Source organism: Seriola dumerili, unplaced genomic scaffold, assembly GCF_002260705.1.
Source record: "Seriola dumerili isolate Sdu_G_001 unplaced genomic scaffold, Sdu_1.0 BDQW01000149.1, whole genome shotgun sequence".
Classification (NCBI taxonomy): Eukaryota; Metazoa; Chordata; class Actinopteri; order Carangiformes; family Carangidae; genus Seriola; species Seriola dumerili.
Genome location: NW_019174404.1, coordinates 7,668,339 through 7,686,510, shown reverse-complemented (window position 1 = coordinate 7,686,510; position 18,172 = coordinate 7,668,339). Strand labels below are relative to the sequence as shown.

At 39.9% G+C, this 18,172-nt stretch overlaps 1 protein-coding gene across 1 annotated transcript in view; it reads right to left on the bottom strand.

The window, feature by feature from the left end:
• Positions 1-18,172, bottom strand: part of stxbp6 (syntaxin binding protein 6) — a 58,126-nt gene that overhangs the window by 35,356 nt on the left and 4,598 nt on the right. The window contains exon 2 of the mRNA XM_022751234.1: positions 12,594-12,814. Coding sequence (XP_022606955.1) covers positions 12,594-12,747 — 154 coding nt within the window. The 5' untranslated portion in view covers positions 12,748-12,814. The remainder of the gene's footprint in view (positions 1-12,593; positions 12,815-18,172) is intronic.

The following is an 18,172-nucleotide window of genomic DNA, read 5'->3' as shown; positions in this document are numbered from 1 at the left end:
CATAGTTCCTCAGTTCATAGAAAGCCCATAAACTGATGTAGAGTAGATTAATAACAGTGATAGCTTTCCAACTTTTACTTTCCATTTCAAATTCTCCATCTTTCTGGTAAAGAGCATCAAAGGTCAAGACACTTGGGATCTTTCCTTTCCTTTCTCCACCCCCATCTTTGTCTCTTTCACTCTTTCACTATCCACAGCTCCCTCTCCGTCTCCTCTTATCGCAGTCCAAATGGGTATACACTGTGCTGGATAGTTCTCCTCTCCTTCTGGTCGCTATTTTCATGTGTCTCTGATAGTATCTAATAATCAGATAAGTCTTTCATTGCAAGCAGAGTCGCATAGGGAGTCTTGACTTACTGAGATGCAGCCAATCTCAAATCTGTCATCTGTCATCTTGTAACAATTTCTATTAAAATAAACTTGAAAGAGATCTAGTAATGAGGACTTATTGACAATGAATGTACACATCACACAGATGTAAAAATGAAAATAAACACTTAAAAGGTAAAAGCAACTCACTATATGCAGGGTTGTAAAATATGCCATCTGGCAGCGATTCAGCTATATGCTTCACACAGCTGGATACTTGCTGCAGATGTGCCACACTTTGGCAGCCAAACCGATGATAAATTCTACTGGATGCATAAAACCAGGATGATTGTGTAGTGTCAATTTTCCAGCCAACAGACACTTTGGTAAGTCCCTGTTTGCTGATTTTTATCCAACAAAGAGCAGTTGAATTGTTGAGTGAAGGTCAACACAATGTGAATTCATTCTCTTATATTTTCAGATTTGTAGCTACTGAGCGATATGAGCTGCCACTGTTAAACATAACTCCCAGTATCCATCATAAACTGCAGGCCTTTTCACCACTTAATGCAACCTTTTAACATTTTGAGTAAGAAAAGGGGAGAAGCCCTCTAGTCTAATGATGAAGTTCATTCTATCAAGCATCTACTTTCTCTTGCTTGAAAACAATCAAATGACCCAATCAAGTAGACTCAAGTCACTGCGGTCCAACCGAGCCAGGTATATAAATTGCTTGAATACCCAAAGCACTCTGTTCGTGCCTTTTGTAAAGAAAGACAGATGGCCATGGATGCTGGAAAGAACATAACCAAGATCCCTTTTTTTTCAGTGTTTTCATCAAGGAGTGCTATAGCTTGAGAGACAAAATGTTCAATCTGCTGTTTGTTCATAAATGTGTTGCAAATGCAGCTGACACACGCCTAACATTGAGCAACTCAAAGCTTGTAGGTGAACCACTGCCAGTAAATATTTTGCCTCATTTGAGCAAGTAAATATCTCAGCAAGACCATATACAACAGCAGGGTCCAATATGGGTTACAAAATATAAGTTACAAAATAAATGTGGCAACGCTGGAAAAGATTGCAGACCAAATATTGGAAGAAGCATGGTGCATTAGTTGATTCATTTCATTCATTCATGACACAAACAAAAGTCCTGTTGTTCAATTATTACTTAAAGAACATACCATTGCACAGAAATTGCACAGGAAACAAACAGTGGAAAAAGATATATGTTAGGTCAATGGGATGAATTATTCTGCAGGGGGACAACATCTTGCAAAAATTTTACAAGTTGACAGAAGAGAGTTGTTAGAAAGCAAGCAGTCCAGGACACTGACTTCACCGTTGTGACAGCAAAGGTTTTCCTCTGTCAAGTCTACGAGAAATGCACAAATGCAGGGCCAAGTGCAGCAAAGAGGATCCAGACACTGAGGCCTTTTAACGGGCCAAGGAAAATGTCTCAAGAGTGTTAAGGACATAATCTATGAGTCTTTTTTTTCAGGCCAGGTCTAAAAACAAAGGAGCGTAACTGGACCATCTCCATCTGTACCAGTTACCCCCACCCCCAACAATAGGTGGCTACTTTTTCCATTTATCTGGCAACCCCTTGACCCAAAGGAGAATGGTTTCCTCCGAATTATTGTGACAGTCTGATAAAAAGTATCTTTGTAAAATGCCTGGAATTATAAAGCACTGGCAGGACAGTTTGTAACAATCAACCAATGTCAACACATTGCGAAATAAGAATGAACTGCTGCTGAAATAAGCCTTATTTTACAATTCAGACACAGCTCATAAAAAATGTTTTTCTTGGGTCATTTGTACTTTCAATATCTTCAGAGACTATTTTAATACAAGGAAATGAAATGTATTGGAAAGTCAATTGGATTAAGTACTAAAGTTGGTTATTAAATGTTTAGTTGTGAGGGCTCTCAGTTTGACATGAACAGAGCATCAGCTAATTATATGGATGGCTGACTTTTATAAGACCAGGGCTCTTTGCTCTTTCATTACAGCTCTCTCTTCTTTCCTCCACTCCTACTCTTTTTCCCTTCATTTCACACCGCACAGATGACAGGAAGGATCCGGGGTACAAACTTTGTTTACACAAAACAAAACCTGAGAACACCATGAAGATGACTTTTTCCAGGTATACAGGGAATTGTGTTGAACTGTGTTTGCTCTATCAGTGAGCTAATGCATATGGTCAGAGTACACAGCATCAAAAACATGTGTGGTGTGGTCCTCCTCTTGAATAATTACGTCCAATGATCCCAAAGTGGCCACATCACCTCATCGCCCTGGGCCCATTCCCTGTTGCTGAGTGCCATCAACTCTTCCACAACATTCAGACTAACAAAAGTACACCCCAGCAAGGAGGCCAGAAACAAAATGTCTTCACTCTAAATTTCTCTGTCTAAACAACTGAGAATAGCCATCAAGTCTACAGGTTACAAAGAACCATACCTTGTTCTGTTATTGTAATGACCAGCTGAAACTGTCAGTAGACCTCCAGGTAGGAATCAACTCTTTGTGCATCTGCTTCAAAGTCAGATCAAAGACTATCTTTTACAGTGAGAAGTCTTTGTTTACCAGTCCTGTGGATTAAACTGTCTGCTCAAATCCCTCCTCCTTTCAAAAATAAAGTAAATATTAATACATTTTCCAAATAAATCTCATCCCAATGACTGTGGCACATACACAACCAGAACACAAGATTCATTTCCCTCAAAACTACCTAAATTTAGTGATATAGAGGATGGGAAATTCATCACTACACCACAACAACTATAAACAACTGTAAACAAAATAAAAAATATCAGCTCCAAATCACAGTTAACCAACCACAAATAATTCCCTGAAGTCAAATATATTCTCTAAGCATGCAAGGTGTAATGAAAGAATATCCCTAGTTCCATGTTTCGTCCCTTTCATTCTCACCTACCATCTCCTGAGTGTCTCCAAGCAGGAGCCTGTAAACAAAAACCCAAGAGTCCTAAAGACAGAGTGAGACTCCACCAACATCAGCCAAAGAGTGAAGGAAGTGATACAAGTTATATAGAGCTGAACAGTCTTCCAAAGCAACAACTGTGCACTGCCTCCACCACACCAATCAACAGATCCCTGCTACAAACCTACAAAGCACCCTACTGTTTCTAATGGAAAACAAGACACACAAACACAGACAAGATAAAAGGAGAGGTAGCTGAACAGAACACAGGACTATGGTTGGTTTTTGAGGAGATGGGGCAAAACTGCAGGGGTGTTCTGTGAACCTAAGTGCCATTTGGACAGAAGGCAAGCAGACTGAGTTAGACAGTAAAGGACAGAGAAGGAGCTGATGATAGACAGTTTGGACAGTTTGGCTTTGGTTTAGGAACATACTGCGAAAAGAGCTGTCAGAACCACTGGGGCATGTACTGATTTCCCAACATACACGCACACGCGCACACACACGCACACACACACACACACAGAAACTCGTTCTCTGTGGACTGGATGAAACACACTGGCCAATTCTACAGAGGGTGGCTTTTGTATGCACTGCACCGCACACACCTCAGTCCACCTGCAGAGCACCTGAGCCTTTCATCTATCCAGCCCCACCTGCTGTGAGCGTGTGTGTGTGTGTGGGCGCTGTTTGAGCAAGCAAGTGAAAGAGACATTAGAGACCATGGATGCCTTATTATGCAATTTGCCTGCCGACGTGTCTTTTAAGCTATTGGGCTTCTTTCACAAATGTTTTCCTATTTTCCATCTTAAAATTGGATAAACTGAATATGTGAAAAATAAAAGAAATCTGACTAATGAAACATGAATATAGTTGATGTATTCCTACCCATGTTGAAAGGTTGATGAATTACATTTGATCCCACAAATACAGGCCAGCAACAACTATGGCAAATATTCTCATACCTATTGTTTTAAAACAAGAAACAGCGTCATGGGGGGGGGGGCAGTTCCAAAACTCAAATGGATGAGCACACTGGATCCATAATTGTAAACTGAAGTGCTGATGGAAAGTGACAGAATGGATAACAACCCCATATCTATGGGCATTCAGGCGTCAAGGTCAGGTACATTGTAGCGATCCCTGATGAGATCCCAATTAAGCTAACACTTAAAAAACATGTCTGTATATTTTGTGTCTGTGTTACAGGTCTTTCCAGCTTACAATTGCCAAGCTTCCAAAAGATTGCCATTCCATCACTTTAATCTCTTCACTTTGACGATCAGATTTTCAAGCACTTAAAATGTATATAAATATAAACCAGATTATGTGAACTGTGAATATTTTATTTCATCTGGGGAAAAAAACGGAGGGGGGTTGTTCCGGTGACTCTGACAGCACTACACCTGTGTGTTACATTAACGTTAGGTTACCCTATGAGCAAGACAGAAAAAGGAGTGACCAAAAAAGCGAGTGTATACCTCACTGACTCCAGAAGTTTTATTTACCACAATATAAAGCAGCAGGATCAAAAACTGAACTAAATGACGTGTTCTATATGTCTGTCAATCTCTTAATAGTGTATGTATGCTCATGTGTTGCAAACGTCAGTTATATGCGGTTATATACGTTAAACTGTGGCAGGCAAATTCAATTTAGTATTAATTTAATACTACAAATAATGAATAACTACATTAATGGGAAAACAAGTCAAATATTGTCTTGACATTTGCAAACGCATGAGCAATCTGCAATAGTTCTAATGATCGTCAATCACTGATACCATTGTCGATCGGCACAATCCTGGTGTCAACGCACCCAAGATGCACTGAGGACACATTTGAGATCTGATCCCTCAGACCACATTCAGAGGTGGTCTGGGCCACATGTGTCCATATTCTTTTAGCAGTGTGAACGCAAATGCGTCCTGGGCCACATTGAAGGACAGCCTACTCTACTGACGTCCTCTGGCACAGTCTGATTGGTCCTGCCACAGTTTCATAGGCCCTGTTCAGACCTGGTATTAACATCAGTCTTAGGTGATCCGATCACAAATGGACAGCTCTCAGTTCGTCAGTTCACACCTGGCGTCTCCACATGCGTCTTGATTGACCACTTGTGATCGGATCTCACTTCCACGCTTTATATGCAAATAAACAGGTATGCAATGTTGTTTTTAGCCAATTGACAATTTGCTGTGTGTGTGTGTGTGTGTGTGTGTGAGTGTCTCACGCGCAAAGTCCAAGGCTGAAAAATTAAGCCAGATGTACCAAAAACTGCAGTTCTTCTGATGGCTGCTTGAAGCTGGCTCTAAAAGCGAGCGAATCCCTATAGACTCCCATGTTAAAATGCCTAACTTTACATCATAAATAAACTTGTTTACAGCCTAGTAGAAAAAACAGTTTTGATCTCTATAGCTAATTTCCTCTTTCATGACAACTGTACGGGGGGTGAATTTTTAGATAACTAACTCATTTAAAGCTTTGAGTAACAGACAGTTGAGCATATGCCTGCCTCAAGCCGGCATGCAGTGAAGTCTCGACTCGACACGCGCCCCTCCTCTTTGCCAATTTTGGGATTAGCTGGGATTTCGGTGGAGTCAGGTACTGACAAGATGGCAATGACGGAACGGCCCACTCTGAGCTTCAAAACCGCTCTTCAGAAACCTATGGGTGACGTCACGTACGCTATGTCCGTCTATGGTGTGTGTTAGAGTGAGCCAGTGAGAGCGAGTGGGATATGGAGGGGTTATTTTCATATAAAGGGGGGAAGTGAGATCCGATCACAGGTGGTCAATCAAAACGCATGTGGAGACGCATTTTAAAGTCAGGTGTGAACTGACGTACTTAGAGCTGTCCACTTGTGATCGGATCACTGAAGACGCATATTAACGCATGTTAGTGCTGACCTATTAAGCTTATTTCATCAACATCACGGTATGAACATGTGCAACAAACACATCGTAAAACACTGACTGAAACGCTATGCATCAGAAAAAATTATTTTATTTACACACGCCATGAATGCAGGGTTTTCAAGGCACAGCGCCTGAGCCAAATGAACCGGAAAAAAACTCAACCACGTTTTGGTGTCGGACTGCAGCCTCACGAGCACAGTAGACAGCACCGAGGCAGCAGTGTAGACCAGTGAGGAGTGAACTTTTTACTGGAGCTGACAACCGCTACGGTCGTAGTTCTGTGAGTGTCATCACGACCTTTGCGAGTAAAAAAGCAATTAGCGTCTTCCATCACTCCACCTGTTCAACAAGATTTAAAACACAAAGAAAAGCTACATTTTCAACATCTCCATCCACCGCTGTTTGTTTTAAAACGTTAACCTAATAGTGAACTGTTACAAACAAGCTACTTGCTACTTCCATAGCACACAGATACAGAGGGATTTGGTATGGATGGCACGCACATGTGGGTTCTTGCAAATACCCACAAATATACCTTAACAAGAAATGGGGTATTAATGTTGTGCTGATGTATTTGGTCCTCCGTAAGTCAGCTGTATGTCTGTGCTCTCAGTAAAAACTGGGAGGCCAGCATCAGTCACTGCTTCTGCACTGGCCCTGTGAGAAACCCACATAAGGCAACATTCTTCACAACAGACCACCCACACACCCACGCCTGGCTAAACCTCATTAGCAAACATTTGTCCAGACTCCCTGAGATGTTTAAAAAAGTTCTATCAGTTAGATGCAGTGTAAAAGTCAAATGAAAACAGAAAAATGCATGACCAACACTGTGCTGATTTTTTTATAAAACAAACTACACACAAAGAAATTAAAACTGATCATCATTACTGAATTATAAAATTAATTATTGTGATATTTAATGGCACAATCTTCATTTCCACTACCATCAAATGGAATGACAATTCTTGACGTATCAGCTGCATAGTTCATGTCTCTAAATGGTCATCAAAGGTTAGTTTTGTCACAACTTAGCAGTTAATTTAGTTCACCTACAGTACAACTAGCTACTTTTAGATTTTATAACTGCATCTATGTCAAAATGTCTGCTCTTGATGTCTGTCCTCAGTGGTTTTATTTGAGCTGCAAACCCAGAGACAATTTTCCACATTTGGGGAAATAAAGTATCTACATATCAACTAATAAACAAAAGCATCAGGAATCCAAATGTTAAAGTCAAACATTTAAATGAATAATCTGAATCTAAGCTTCAATTATGACAGTAATTTTTTATGATTTCTTTTCCTTCATTCTTCAAATGGATTTTAACAGAAAAACATCTAGTTATTTTTTTTACCTTGAACTGCATCACGCTCAAAAACATGAAACCTTTTTATGGTGGAGTCTCTGTTTACACCTCCCAGATCATTATAAATAAGTATTCATGGTCTCTCATTTGTGTTTCCATCTGGACTTGTAAGGTTGGGCTAACCTTGGGAAACACATCTTAAAATGTATGTTTATGAATACATAAAGTTAGACTGATGTGGTATTGGACTGAGTAACCAAGGTCATAATTGACCTGACTTTCTTACTGGTCTAAGCAGCTTAATATGCCAGTAATCTAAACGATCTGCCTGCCCATCCATCTCACCAGCTAATCAATAGCTACGAGGACACTGATGACGAATTAAGTGGAAAGTGCAATACACAAACTTGCATGGTAACTGTGTAATTTCTATTCTAAAGAGCCTTGGAGAAAGCACTGATACTGGGCTGTGTTACATTTCTTTGACAGAAAGTAAGAGATCTTTGTCCCTCCAACAAACAGGGCTCACTGTTGACTCATGGGTGTAAGATAGAAATGTATACAGCTGTCATAAGTTAATGATACTCAAATCAAATTGTGTATCATATGATTAAATAGATCCTTTCTGCTTTATGTTGTTCAACTTTCAATTGATCAGGTGTGATGGAAAATAAGTTAAAACATCAAAAACAAAAAACACAAACATGGACAAACACCACAAAGAGAGATTTCGCAGCATATCATATACGTATGACACAGCCTACACATTAAATTAAAGACAGACCCACAAAATAACATGCCTGCATAAACTCATGGTGCATGAATACACCCATAAACATGGGTACCCACTTGCTTCCCACATGGAAATTCACATATTAACATAAAACATCAGCGTAGTCAAACACACAGAGGATGTATTAGTGACAGATAACTGGGAGTATGGTGCTGGCTTACATCGATTGAGTAAGGTTAGCTAGTTCAGAAATCAATAGAATGGCATTTCCTAAGATGCTTTAAGCCTCTCCCCAAAGCTGCCAACCTGTAGTAGTTACACACAAACAGCACATATGTAAACAACAAGGGCAAAAACAGGTGGTGAAAATCATGAGAACAAGAAGGAGAAATGGGGTGGGAAAGGAATGAAAATGTGTGTCTACATAGTTTTTTCATCAGTAAAAATGAAAAAACTTTGTAGACTAGTAGGCTACTCCAGTGAACCTTTCACAGTGTCTTATCTAGCTCAACTGGCCTCAGTTCTCTCCAGCCAAACATTCTGTGGGCGGTCCAGTGTTTTAGCCCTGAGGTTCAGCCATAACGGCACCGCATGAGGCCCTGTGATCAAAGAGAAGGCTCGCTAACCAACTTGGTCCATGTTGATCTTGTGGCTTTGCTCCAGCACACTCCTATATCATCATGATCCCTGATGTTGTTGGGAAAGCTTAGACATACATTTCCCCTGGTGGTCATGTAGAGATCATAATTCTCACAGACATGGTTAGATAATCAACATTAGATGAGAGTTTATCTGATATTAATTTGTAATAAATGACAACGGACGGCTAGAAAAAGAGGACGGACATAATCCATCTTGACTCAATAGTGCAACATGATGTCAAAAAGGAATCAGAACAATCGGTTTGGTTTTTCAAAGTGGTTAAAATGGACCAGTTTGTTTAAACCACACCAATCAGGTTATGAACTTGAGTTTAATCATGCACCCTAAATGTTTAGTAGCCATGTTTAAGTCAATTCAGATACTACTCATTTACACCTTGTGGACTACAAGCCTCCTCTAATGAAAATCAGTTTATTGCTACAGGTTGTGTTGACACAGAAGTCTAGAATAGTATTGCTCTGCTTTGCTGACATATGAGTAATTTCCAAGATTTAACCCCAAACCCAAAAAACAGAGTCAAACCACTCTTGTATTCCTGGAGCCACATGTAATTCCAAAACGAGAAACACTGCTCTCCAAGTGGCACCTATCCAGGCGTTTCGTTCCACTGAGTTATTCAGCTATCTACCTAAGACAAATAGCCATGTTCTCAACAAAACAGCCAATTCAAAGACTCAGGCTCACCCACACTGAAAAAATGCCTCACACTGACTGCTGTGGTTACAAGGTCAATTGCATAACATCTATTTTACATGACTGTGAAAGCAGCGAGTCATTCCAAACAGATAAGAAACTTGACAACAGTCATTACTTAAAAAATGAAGTAAGGGTATTTTCAAGTCACATTAATTTAAAATATCTTGTTTCTCTTGTATTCACTCAGATCTTATGACAGTATAAGAGCATATGATCCTGAAATTAGAGCAGCAGTGATAGTCTGGTGCTCTGTCCTAGCACCCTGCTCAGCTTGAGAGTGAAGAGCCCGTGGCTGTCTCTATATTATAGCTAGGCCTCCTTTAGCCATGACATGCCACAGATTACATAACTCTGCCACTATATGGCCCTCAGGCCACAACTATCTGCTACTGTAGCCATGAGACTGTCAGTGACCCTTCCCCCACCGTTATATACATACACAGTGCTTTCACATGGTTACACACATGGTGAACACTCAAAGTCACACACACTAGTCTTGTATCTTCAATGTGCTGGGAGGCGGGCGCAGGCTGGTTTCTCACTCATGGTTTGGCTATGCAGTACACACACAGGCACACACACATAAAACTCAGAACAATGCTTGGCTGGTTTAAAGAAATGCCACATGACTATGTGAATTACTTGACAGTGCTTGCCTTCACTACTGTGCTCCCTCATGTGATACCAGGGAGCAGCTTGGTCAGGAGACTTAATATAGAGCAGAGAGAAAAAGTCCTTTTAAAAGGCAAACTATGGCTGGAGATAAACTTGGGCGACTTGTGGTGATGGTAGTAGTGGCCATAGACCATGAAGTTTCTTGATTTGATTTAGAACATTATGTAACAACGTTCACACATACAGAATATTGCACTTCAAAGGATAATGGGATACAAAATGTTCCTCCTTTAAAAAGGATCAACACTAAATCAACAAAAGGCTTTTCAGCACAAGGATGAAACAGCTTGATGTCTCTGCTCATAATAAGCAAAGGTGTCAGTGAATGAATGGCAGTTAAAAAAAAAATGAGAGCCTCGCCTCCCACTTACATCCCCTGTATACAAAAACAGAAAACGCACCTAATCAGTTACTCTTTTTTTTTTTGCATAAAAAAATAAACAAAAAAGCCCACAGTCATTTTAGTCATACAGTCCAACATTAAGTTTTTCCATCCTTACAGAAAGGTTGGAGTCACTGACTGTAGCCAACTTATCTTACTCCAGCCAGTTGGGGTGTAAATCCTTCACTGATAGCAACTTTAAGGCAGTTAAAATTGGATACCCCTTGACATGTCACCAGGGATTTAAGACTGACCCTGTCTCAGTCAGTCTGTCTCTTTCCGCAGGTTACACTGACACACGAACACACACACACAAGACAAACTGGCCAGTAGCATCACAGCCTTGAATTGTAAAAGAATGAGCAGCCCCACCGAGACAATCTGAGATTAAATGTGCAATTACTAAACAAAGAGTGGGCAACACTAAATAAATACTTATAAATAAATAATAATTCTAAATAAACCCCTAGCCACAACAAAGGTGCCCCAATTACAACTAATTTTGAAAACTGATTGATGATTTGAATAATTTATCGAGCAATCGTACGATCAACACATCCTTAAAGACTAAACAAATGAATGAGTAATTCTTTTAAAATCACAAGATTCCTCAATAATGAAAACAATCATTAGTTACAGGCCTAGCCTAAGGAACAGCATTCAGAGCTGGTATGGAAGATGTGGTGTCTTGCTGAAGGACACATAAGCATGGGGCCTCTTGCCAACACATGGGTTCGATATGTTCACACATAGATGCACTGCAAAAAGACAACACCCAAATCACTATGCCCGTCTACAGTCTGCAGGGTGCCCTTGGCCGTTGTTGACATGTAATGATGTGAAAAATACCATTCTTTGCTACCATGTACTGTTCTGTGTATTCTATTGAACTTAATAGCAGACACAAAAATCATCCATTTCAAGTTTATGAAAACACATAAAAAAAACTGAGAAATAATAAAAAAATATGAATAGTGGAGGACTCAAAGGTAAGACAAAGTTGACTCCCCAATTTTCTCGGCATTTGGGATTCAAACCAGCAACTTTTCACTCAAGACTAATCTCAAATTTATCCATATTTTGTCAGATATTCTCTTACAATCATGATTTAAAAATTTCAAGCAAGGTATGTCAGATTATTTATGCATTTCAATTACACTACACACATTACAACAGATGAAAATCCATCAAGACTCATTTTCACATCAAAGGAGATATGACTCATTGTAAACTGTTCAGAGAAGCACTGTCCGTTCATAGAACAGTGTGGTTAATCTGTGACTTTTATGTGTTCATACCCGAGAGTGTAAACATAGAGGCTCAGTGTGCAGCAGTGTAACTACTGGAAGGCAACCTTGAATTTGAATCCTCAACAGAGAAAGCTCTACTGGTCTTTGTGCTGTGCTGATATACTCTAAATTCCTCCAAGTCACAATTAAGTAACTTTGAACCTTTTGTGATACGATCAGATAATGCCAAAGCAGAATTTAATACACATTAAAATAGTAGGATTAAGGAGTGTCATTGATCTTCATAAGCAGTTCTGCTGGCACTGAAATTAATAGGCTCTAGCTAGTCTCCTCGTGAATAATATGCATGGCTAATTCAATTAGCAAGCAATATCTCAGCTAATGTTCAAATATAGAAAAAAAACAAAATTATTTAAACCTCAATTTCTGGTGAAGCAATTATTCAATTTCAGCTCAAATCTAATCTATTTAAAAAGGATTGACCTAAAGCCCAGCAGCAAATTGATTTAGTGTGTCATTCTATTGGCAGAGGAAATGTAAACATGCTCATCAGTGTGAACATTAGCAGGAGAATTAAGGGAGACGTGCTGAATGTTATATTGGGTGGCAACAGTATAGCATATACGAAGAGAAGAAGAAGAGAAGAGAAGAGAAGAGAAGAGAAGAGAAGAGAAGAGAAGAGAAGAGAAGATTAATTTGTTCTGACCTGAGAGGCAGATGAAGGTCATGTAGTCTCCCTGACCACCAGTGGCCAGGAAGGGGATCTTCTTCTTGGTCCTCCGCTTCACCTGCACAGCAGCAAGCATCTTCTCGTCGTGGGGTATGAACACCTCCTTGTTGATGGCTAACTTGGCACTCATCTCTGAAGTAGGCAGGAGTGAACAGGTGGCAAACAGTAAAAGTGGAGAGGACGAGATCCACTCTTCACTGAAGAGGAAAAGAGGAAAAACAGCAAATGAAATTAAGCAGAAGTGACGGACCAGGTTAACTAGTCACAGTACACAAAAGTCCCACTTTCCAAAAGTCTCCTAAATTACAAAAAAAAGAAAGTTTCTCACTTGCCTCAACTGTTATCTGGCCACCCAGTTAGTTTATTTGTCCATGTTCTGAGATATACAACTCTTTCATCCCATGAAGAAGTCCCTATTAAAACTGTGTTTTGTGGATTATCTAGAAATAACAGGACAGTGATTCTGGAAAGATATGTACCGTTGAATTTTTAAACATATTATTTAAATGGTGTGAGCTGCACAAACAAAATCTTCACTGAAATCATCAGAGATGGATAACTCAAAACATAACCAAACAACTCCGAATGGACCACCGAATCTGTCCCACATTTAAATGGGTGATTTACTGGCCCATGTGCCATCCCTCCACCAAGTTCAGTGCATATCGGTCGAGTACTTTTTGTGTAATATTACCTCCATGGCAGAGGTAATAAAACCAAAACTATCTGCATGCACCCTTTTTGCCTGTGACCTCTCATTATAAAGCCATACTTGTGACTCCTAGTCAAAGATTTGTGAGCAGTTAAAGGCCTGATGATTCAACTATACCATATTTTGAAAGAAAGGCACAAATAAATATTCAATATCAGGATTTCTTTCTTTCTTGTTTCATATTTCAGTTATAATTTCATGACTGCTTAAGATTCATCTTGTGACCCTTAAGGGCCACTCGGCCCCCAGGGAAGCACCCACTGGAGGTAAGTGAGAAAGTTTGCAATTCGGATCAATCTTTGTGTAAAGATAAAGACATGCTAAAATGTGTGCAGACGTGAGCAGAAGAAATCATTCTGTTAACATTATAAAGCTGACATCTTTTGTGCTTTCACAGCCTTAGTCAAATCACTCCAAAAGTACACACACACACACAGCCAATCTAGATTGGTACACTCTCTATTGCTCAGAGTGTATAGGACATTAAAATAATGACAAAGGGAGTAAAGGGTTCCAAAATGTAGAATGGTTGCATCTCTCTGTATTGCAGCCAGTCTCCATGTTCGATCTCTCTAAATGCTTTGCCAATGTTCTGCTTGGAGGCACTGCCACTTGCAGAAATTAATTGAATTCAGCTGACACTGTTAAGAGTACTGGTAAGTCTCACTGATACGAAACAGCAGTAAACAGTAAACAGCAGTATAACAGTTTCTATTATTACAACCAACATCTATTGGTGAATTTATTTAATGGTGACTGGGAATGTACTATGAGACACACAGCTGTATGTCTGTTGGTGTCAGGGAAAACTGTCCTTAGTTGGCCCAACTGTGCCTAAGTCATGAAGAAGTGGGTTAATTAGGTCCAAATGCTCTCATGAGAACTATGGAGCTTAATCATTTTTTCAGCCACACACATTTACTTGAGAAGCAAAAGCACTCCTAACCACACAGGCCACCCTGAAGAGCCAATCTGTCTGTCTCAACCGGTGGATGAATTACTGTACTACGAGGCAAAGCAAGCCAGACTGCAAAACAATGCCTTCATCAAACAGGCTAGCTAATAAACAACACACCAGTAACACTAATCTGTTTTCTAAATGAATGCTCAGCTGCTGAGGTGAACCAAATGGAGTCAAAGTTTCATTGACTGATTATGATAAAAGCAAAACCTGCAGGAGCACAAAGTTTACATGAGGAGTTAGAAGTGCACAAGCCAACTTCTCCACCCCCAAACTCAGTGGCTGAATGGCTGCCATTGTTGACTTGTGGTCATTGTTAAAGTAGGATTACGTCAAGCCAGAAGGAACACATCAACAGCAGGGGAACATAAAACCTTTGGACACAATACCACTGCAGCAACATAATGCAATCTAATAAGTAGCCCCGCAGTAAGTAGCACTTTCATGAGACTACTATTGTTCATTTTTTTGTTGAATGTCTGAGCTGAGCTCTATGTTAATTTCTACGATAAAATTTATTGGTGGTCTCATACTGAATGGCATTACAGGCAAAGATAATGTGTGTAATACAGAAGGCTGCCAAATTGAGCTGAATCACTGCCTCTCTGACACAGTCACAGGTAAAAATTCAATATCACATGTTTCATAAAGGTAGAATGTACTGTTATAACCATGATGACGGTGGTTCGTTGCACTTGCCAATGGTACACTCCTGTGGGTCACATCCAAGGGTTTGGACAACCAACCTATATAGTCATTTATGTTGGAGGAATTGTTACAAACGAATGGCTCACTGCATTAGGTTAAAAGTGTAATGTGGAAATTTTACTTACTAAAAATGACAAAGCATGTATCACTAGGCACTCACAATGAAACTCCAATTGAATGTTTTCATATAAACACATTTTCCTTATAAAAAAGACTACTATGATGAATTATAAGGACTATTATAAGTAGTAGTAATTGTAGTTACACTAGTTCTACATTTACAAACCTTTTGTTTTGTGCACTTGTTTCTGTACGAGACTGTTTACAGCATTATTGCATATTCTCCCTTTCTATCAATCTCCCATCCTCTCTGCTATTTCAGCAATGCAAGACTTCTCAGTAAACAAAAACCCAGGCCAAGGTTTTGTGGAGAGTAATTAGAAATGCTAATAAATGTCTTTCTTCGGAATTCAAAAGAAGTCCAACATCTCAACACTTCAGCTAGGAAAATACCTAAACTTTCCAATAAAAATATGACACCATTGATCACAAGCACACAGTTGTTTTACACGCTGTCAAAAGCAGGAAAGCTATTCCGATTGCAGCCTTTTAAGTGAGCCAGACACCATGTAAAAGCTGTGCAAAACTCTGCTTTGAGCTTTGTGTCAAAGACATACTGAACTCTGATAAAGACTGCAAAACCTGTACTGTGTCAGTCCAACCTCAAAGAGCACAAACAGTCCAGCACTCAAAAAACTTGGACACAATGCCCTCTGAATTTAACAAGCTTTGTGAATATTCTGAGGTCAGCTCTGAATGAATCCAGTATTTACATGTTCACCAAGGGTGGTAGTTCAAATCCTTGTGTGTATCAGAGCTTCCAAACCATCTACACAATTTAAGGACAACAGGAGTAATAAAGATATTAATTTTCCTTGTTGAGTGGCAAAACAATGGTAAAAAGAGATTCTGAATCATACTCATTTACACAGTAACTGCCCCAGATGAGTGCAACCCTTCCCCTCGCAATCTATCCTTTTATATCTTCACCTCTTCTCACTTAACTGGATCGTACGATGAAGAAAACAAAAACCAGACAATCTAAATTCACTATAGAAAAGTAATTTGTCTTGTTGCTCTCTAGCAGCAAATCAGACCGGTGGAGTTCCTTTCTGTGGAAGCCCTAATCTGCAGCATCTCTGCCTCTTTCTGCCATCCTCCAGCTGAGATGGAAAGCTGCCCACATCTCCCTGCAGGCTGTCACCAGGCAAAGGGGAGTGCATATCCCCCCTCAGGTGGCCCACTGAAGCATGACGGGAAGGAGGGATAAGGGGATGGAGGGAGGGATGGGGGATGCTAGAAGAAAACAAGGAGGAAGAGGAGGAGGAGGCAGACAGGAGCTTCCAGGACAGTGAATTGTAGCCAGCTACTATGCGTTGCTTATGGTTAGGCTTTGAGCATTCTTCTGCAATGCTCACGGTGCAGGGCTGAGCTGTAGTATTCGTGGAAGCCAAGGATCTGCTGTGGAAGTGAAAACGACGTACATATATTTTATAGCTGCTTATCACCCCATTTCCAAGGAGAGCCCCTTTAAAAAAACACTTCATTAACTGTGGCTGTGTATTGCCAAGCCACGCCAAAGAAGTACCACTGTTGCCGCTCGTTCCCTTGTTTCCATCTTGCCCAGTGCGTTCGCATGAAATCTGTTCAGGAAATGCTCACAGCTCTCCTGGGACCTCATTGGAGTGGGGTCTTTGACTTAGCTGCACAGCCACTTCTTAACACAGTCATGCTCTCCAGCCTGTGCTCACAGGTCCATGAGAACCTGCCACAGCAACAGAAGCAGCAGAGGCAGAGGAAATGGGCCCTAGGTGGAGGATACGGGCCGTAATCACACTGAATTCAGGGTGTGTCTTTCATTCCCTTTGGAGAGGTGTAAAAACCAACAGTTGGCACAAGCTAAAAATTCCATCAAGAAGGAATGATCAAGTATATTTACTCTGCTGCTCAAGTAACTGAAATGCTGGCAGCTGTTGTGGTAATTATTTATAAAGGGAGCCATTAGAAATCAATCACCTAAATATGAAAATATGTGCAGTAAGGCAGACTGACAGTCAACTGAAACTAGTGAGAGAGTGACATGCTGGTTTTCTATGCGTGTGTGTGCGCTTGTCCTATCTTTGTGAGGACCAATTAGATCTGTACCATGAGAGTGAGAGCACTTTTGGAGAGTGAGGATATTCTCACCATTTCAAAGGACTGTTTGAGGATTAAGGTTTGGTTTAAGGGTTGGGGTTAGAATCAAGTTTAGGTTAAGGTAAGGTAAGGGCAGGGGTTAAACACACAAACATTTATGTGTGCACATGCACCAGAAAAATGTGATAAGCATGGGAAAACACATTTTTTTGCTTTATCTTTAGAATGCCCACCACTGAATGGGAATTATAACTTATCCTTAACTTAGTGTATCTAAGATTTATCTTTTTAGACAGCTTCAACCTAACCTTTGCATATCTACAGTCCTCTGATAAAACTGGATATGGGAAAGCTCCTAAACCCCTTTTGAGTACATAGCCAGAATTGCAAAACCCAGCACAAGTAAGAGCAGTACTGCCTTTGACTAATGCTGAGAAAATTAAAAAAAAACAAAAAAAAAACAGAAAGGTAGGAGTGTTTTCAGGACATTGCTATTTTTCAAAAAAGAACGTTAAGAACAGTCTTTCCCTAATATTTTAAAAAGAACATTCTTAAAATTTACAGTACAGAGTATTTCTAGAGACCAATGTGCAGGATTTGAGAGACAGAGACAATGGCATTCTTAAAAAAACATTCAGTAAACATATACCGTAAGTGCACTGCTCTGGTGTGTTAACAAGCATTTTTGCTTGTGGGTAAGACAGCAACAAGGAAACAAATTACAGTCCATCTACCAGCAGCAGACAACGGGCGTGAAAGCAATGTTAGAGATATCACTTGCAGTTAAGGGTATAGACAAAATCTTAGCTAAATGATATAATGATAATAGATTATATGATTTACAAAACTGCACTGCAAAATTTAGAGCATAATGACAAGATAACCAACTCAAAATGATAATATAATCCTCCTCTTGAAGCCATTTATTCTCTGTATCTATTCCACCCACTCACATTTTACTGACTTTGGTGACTTTCA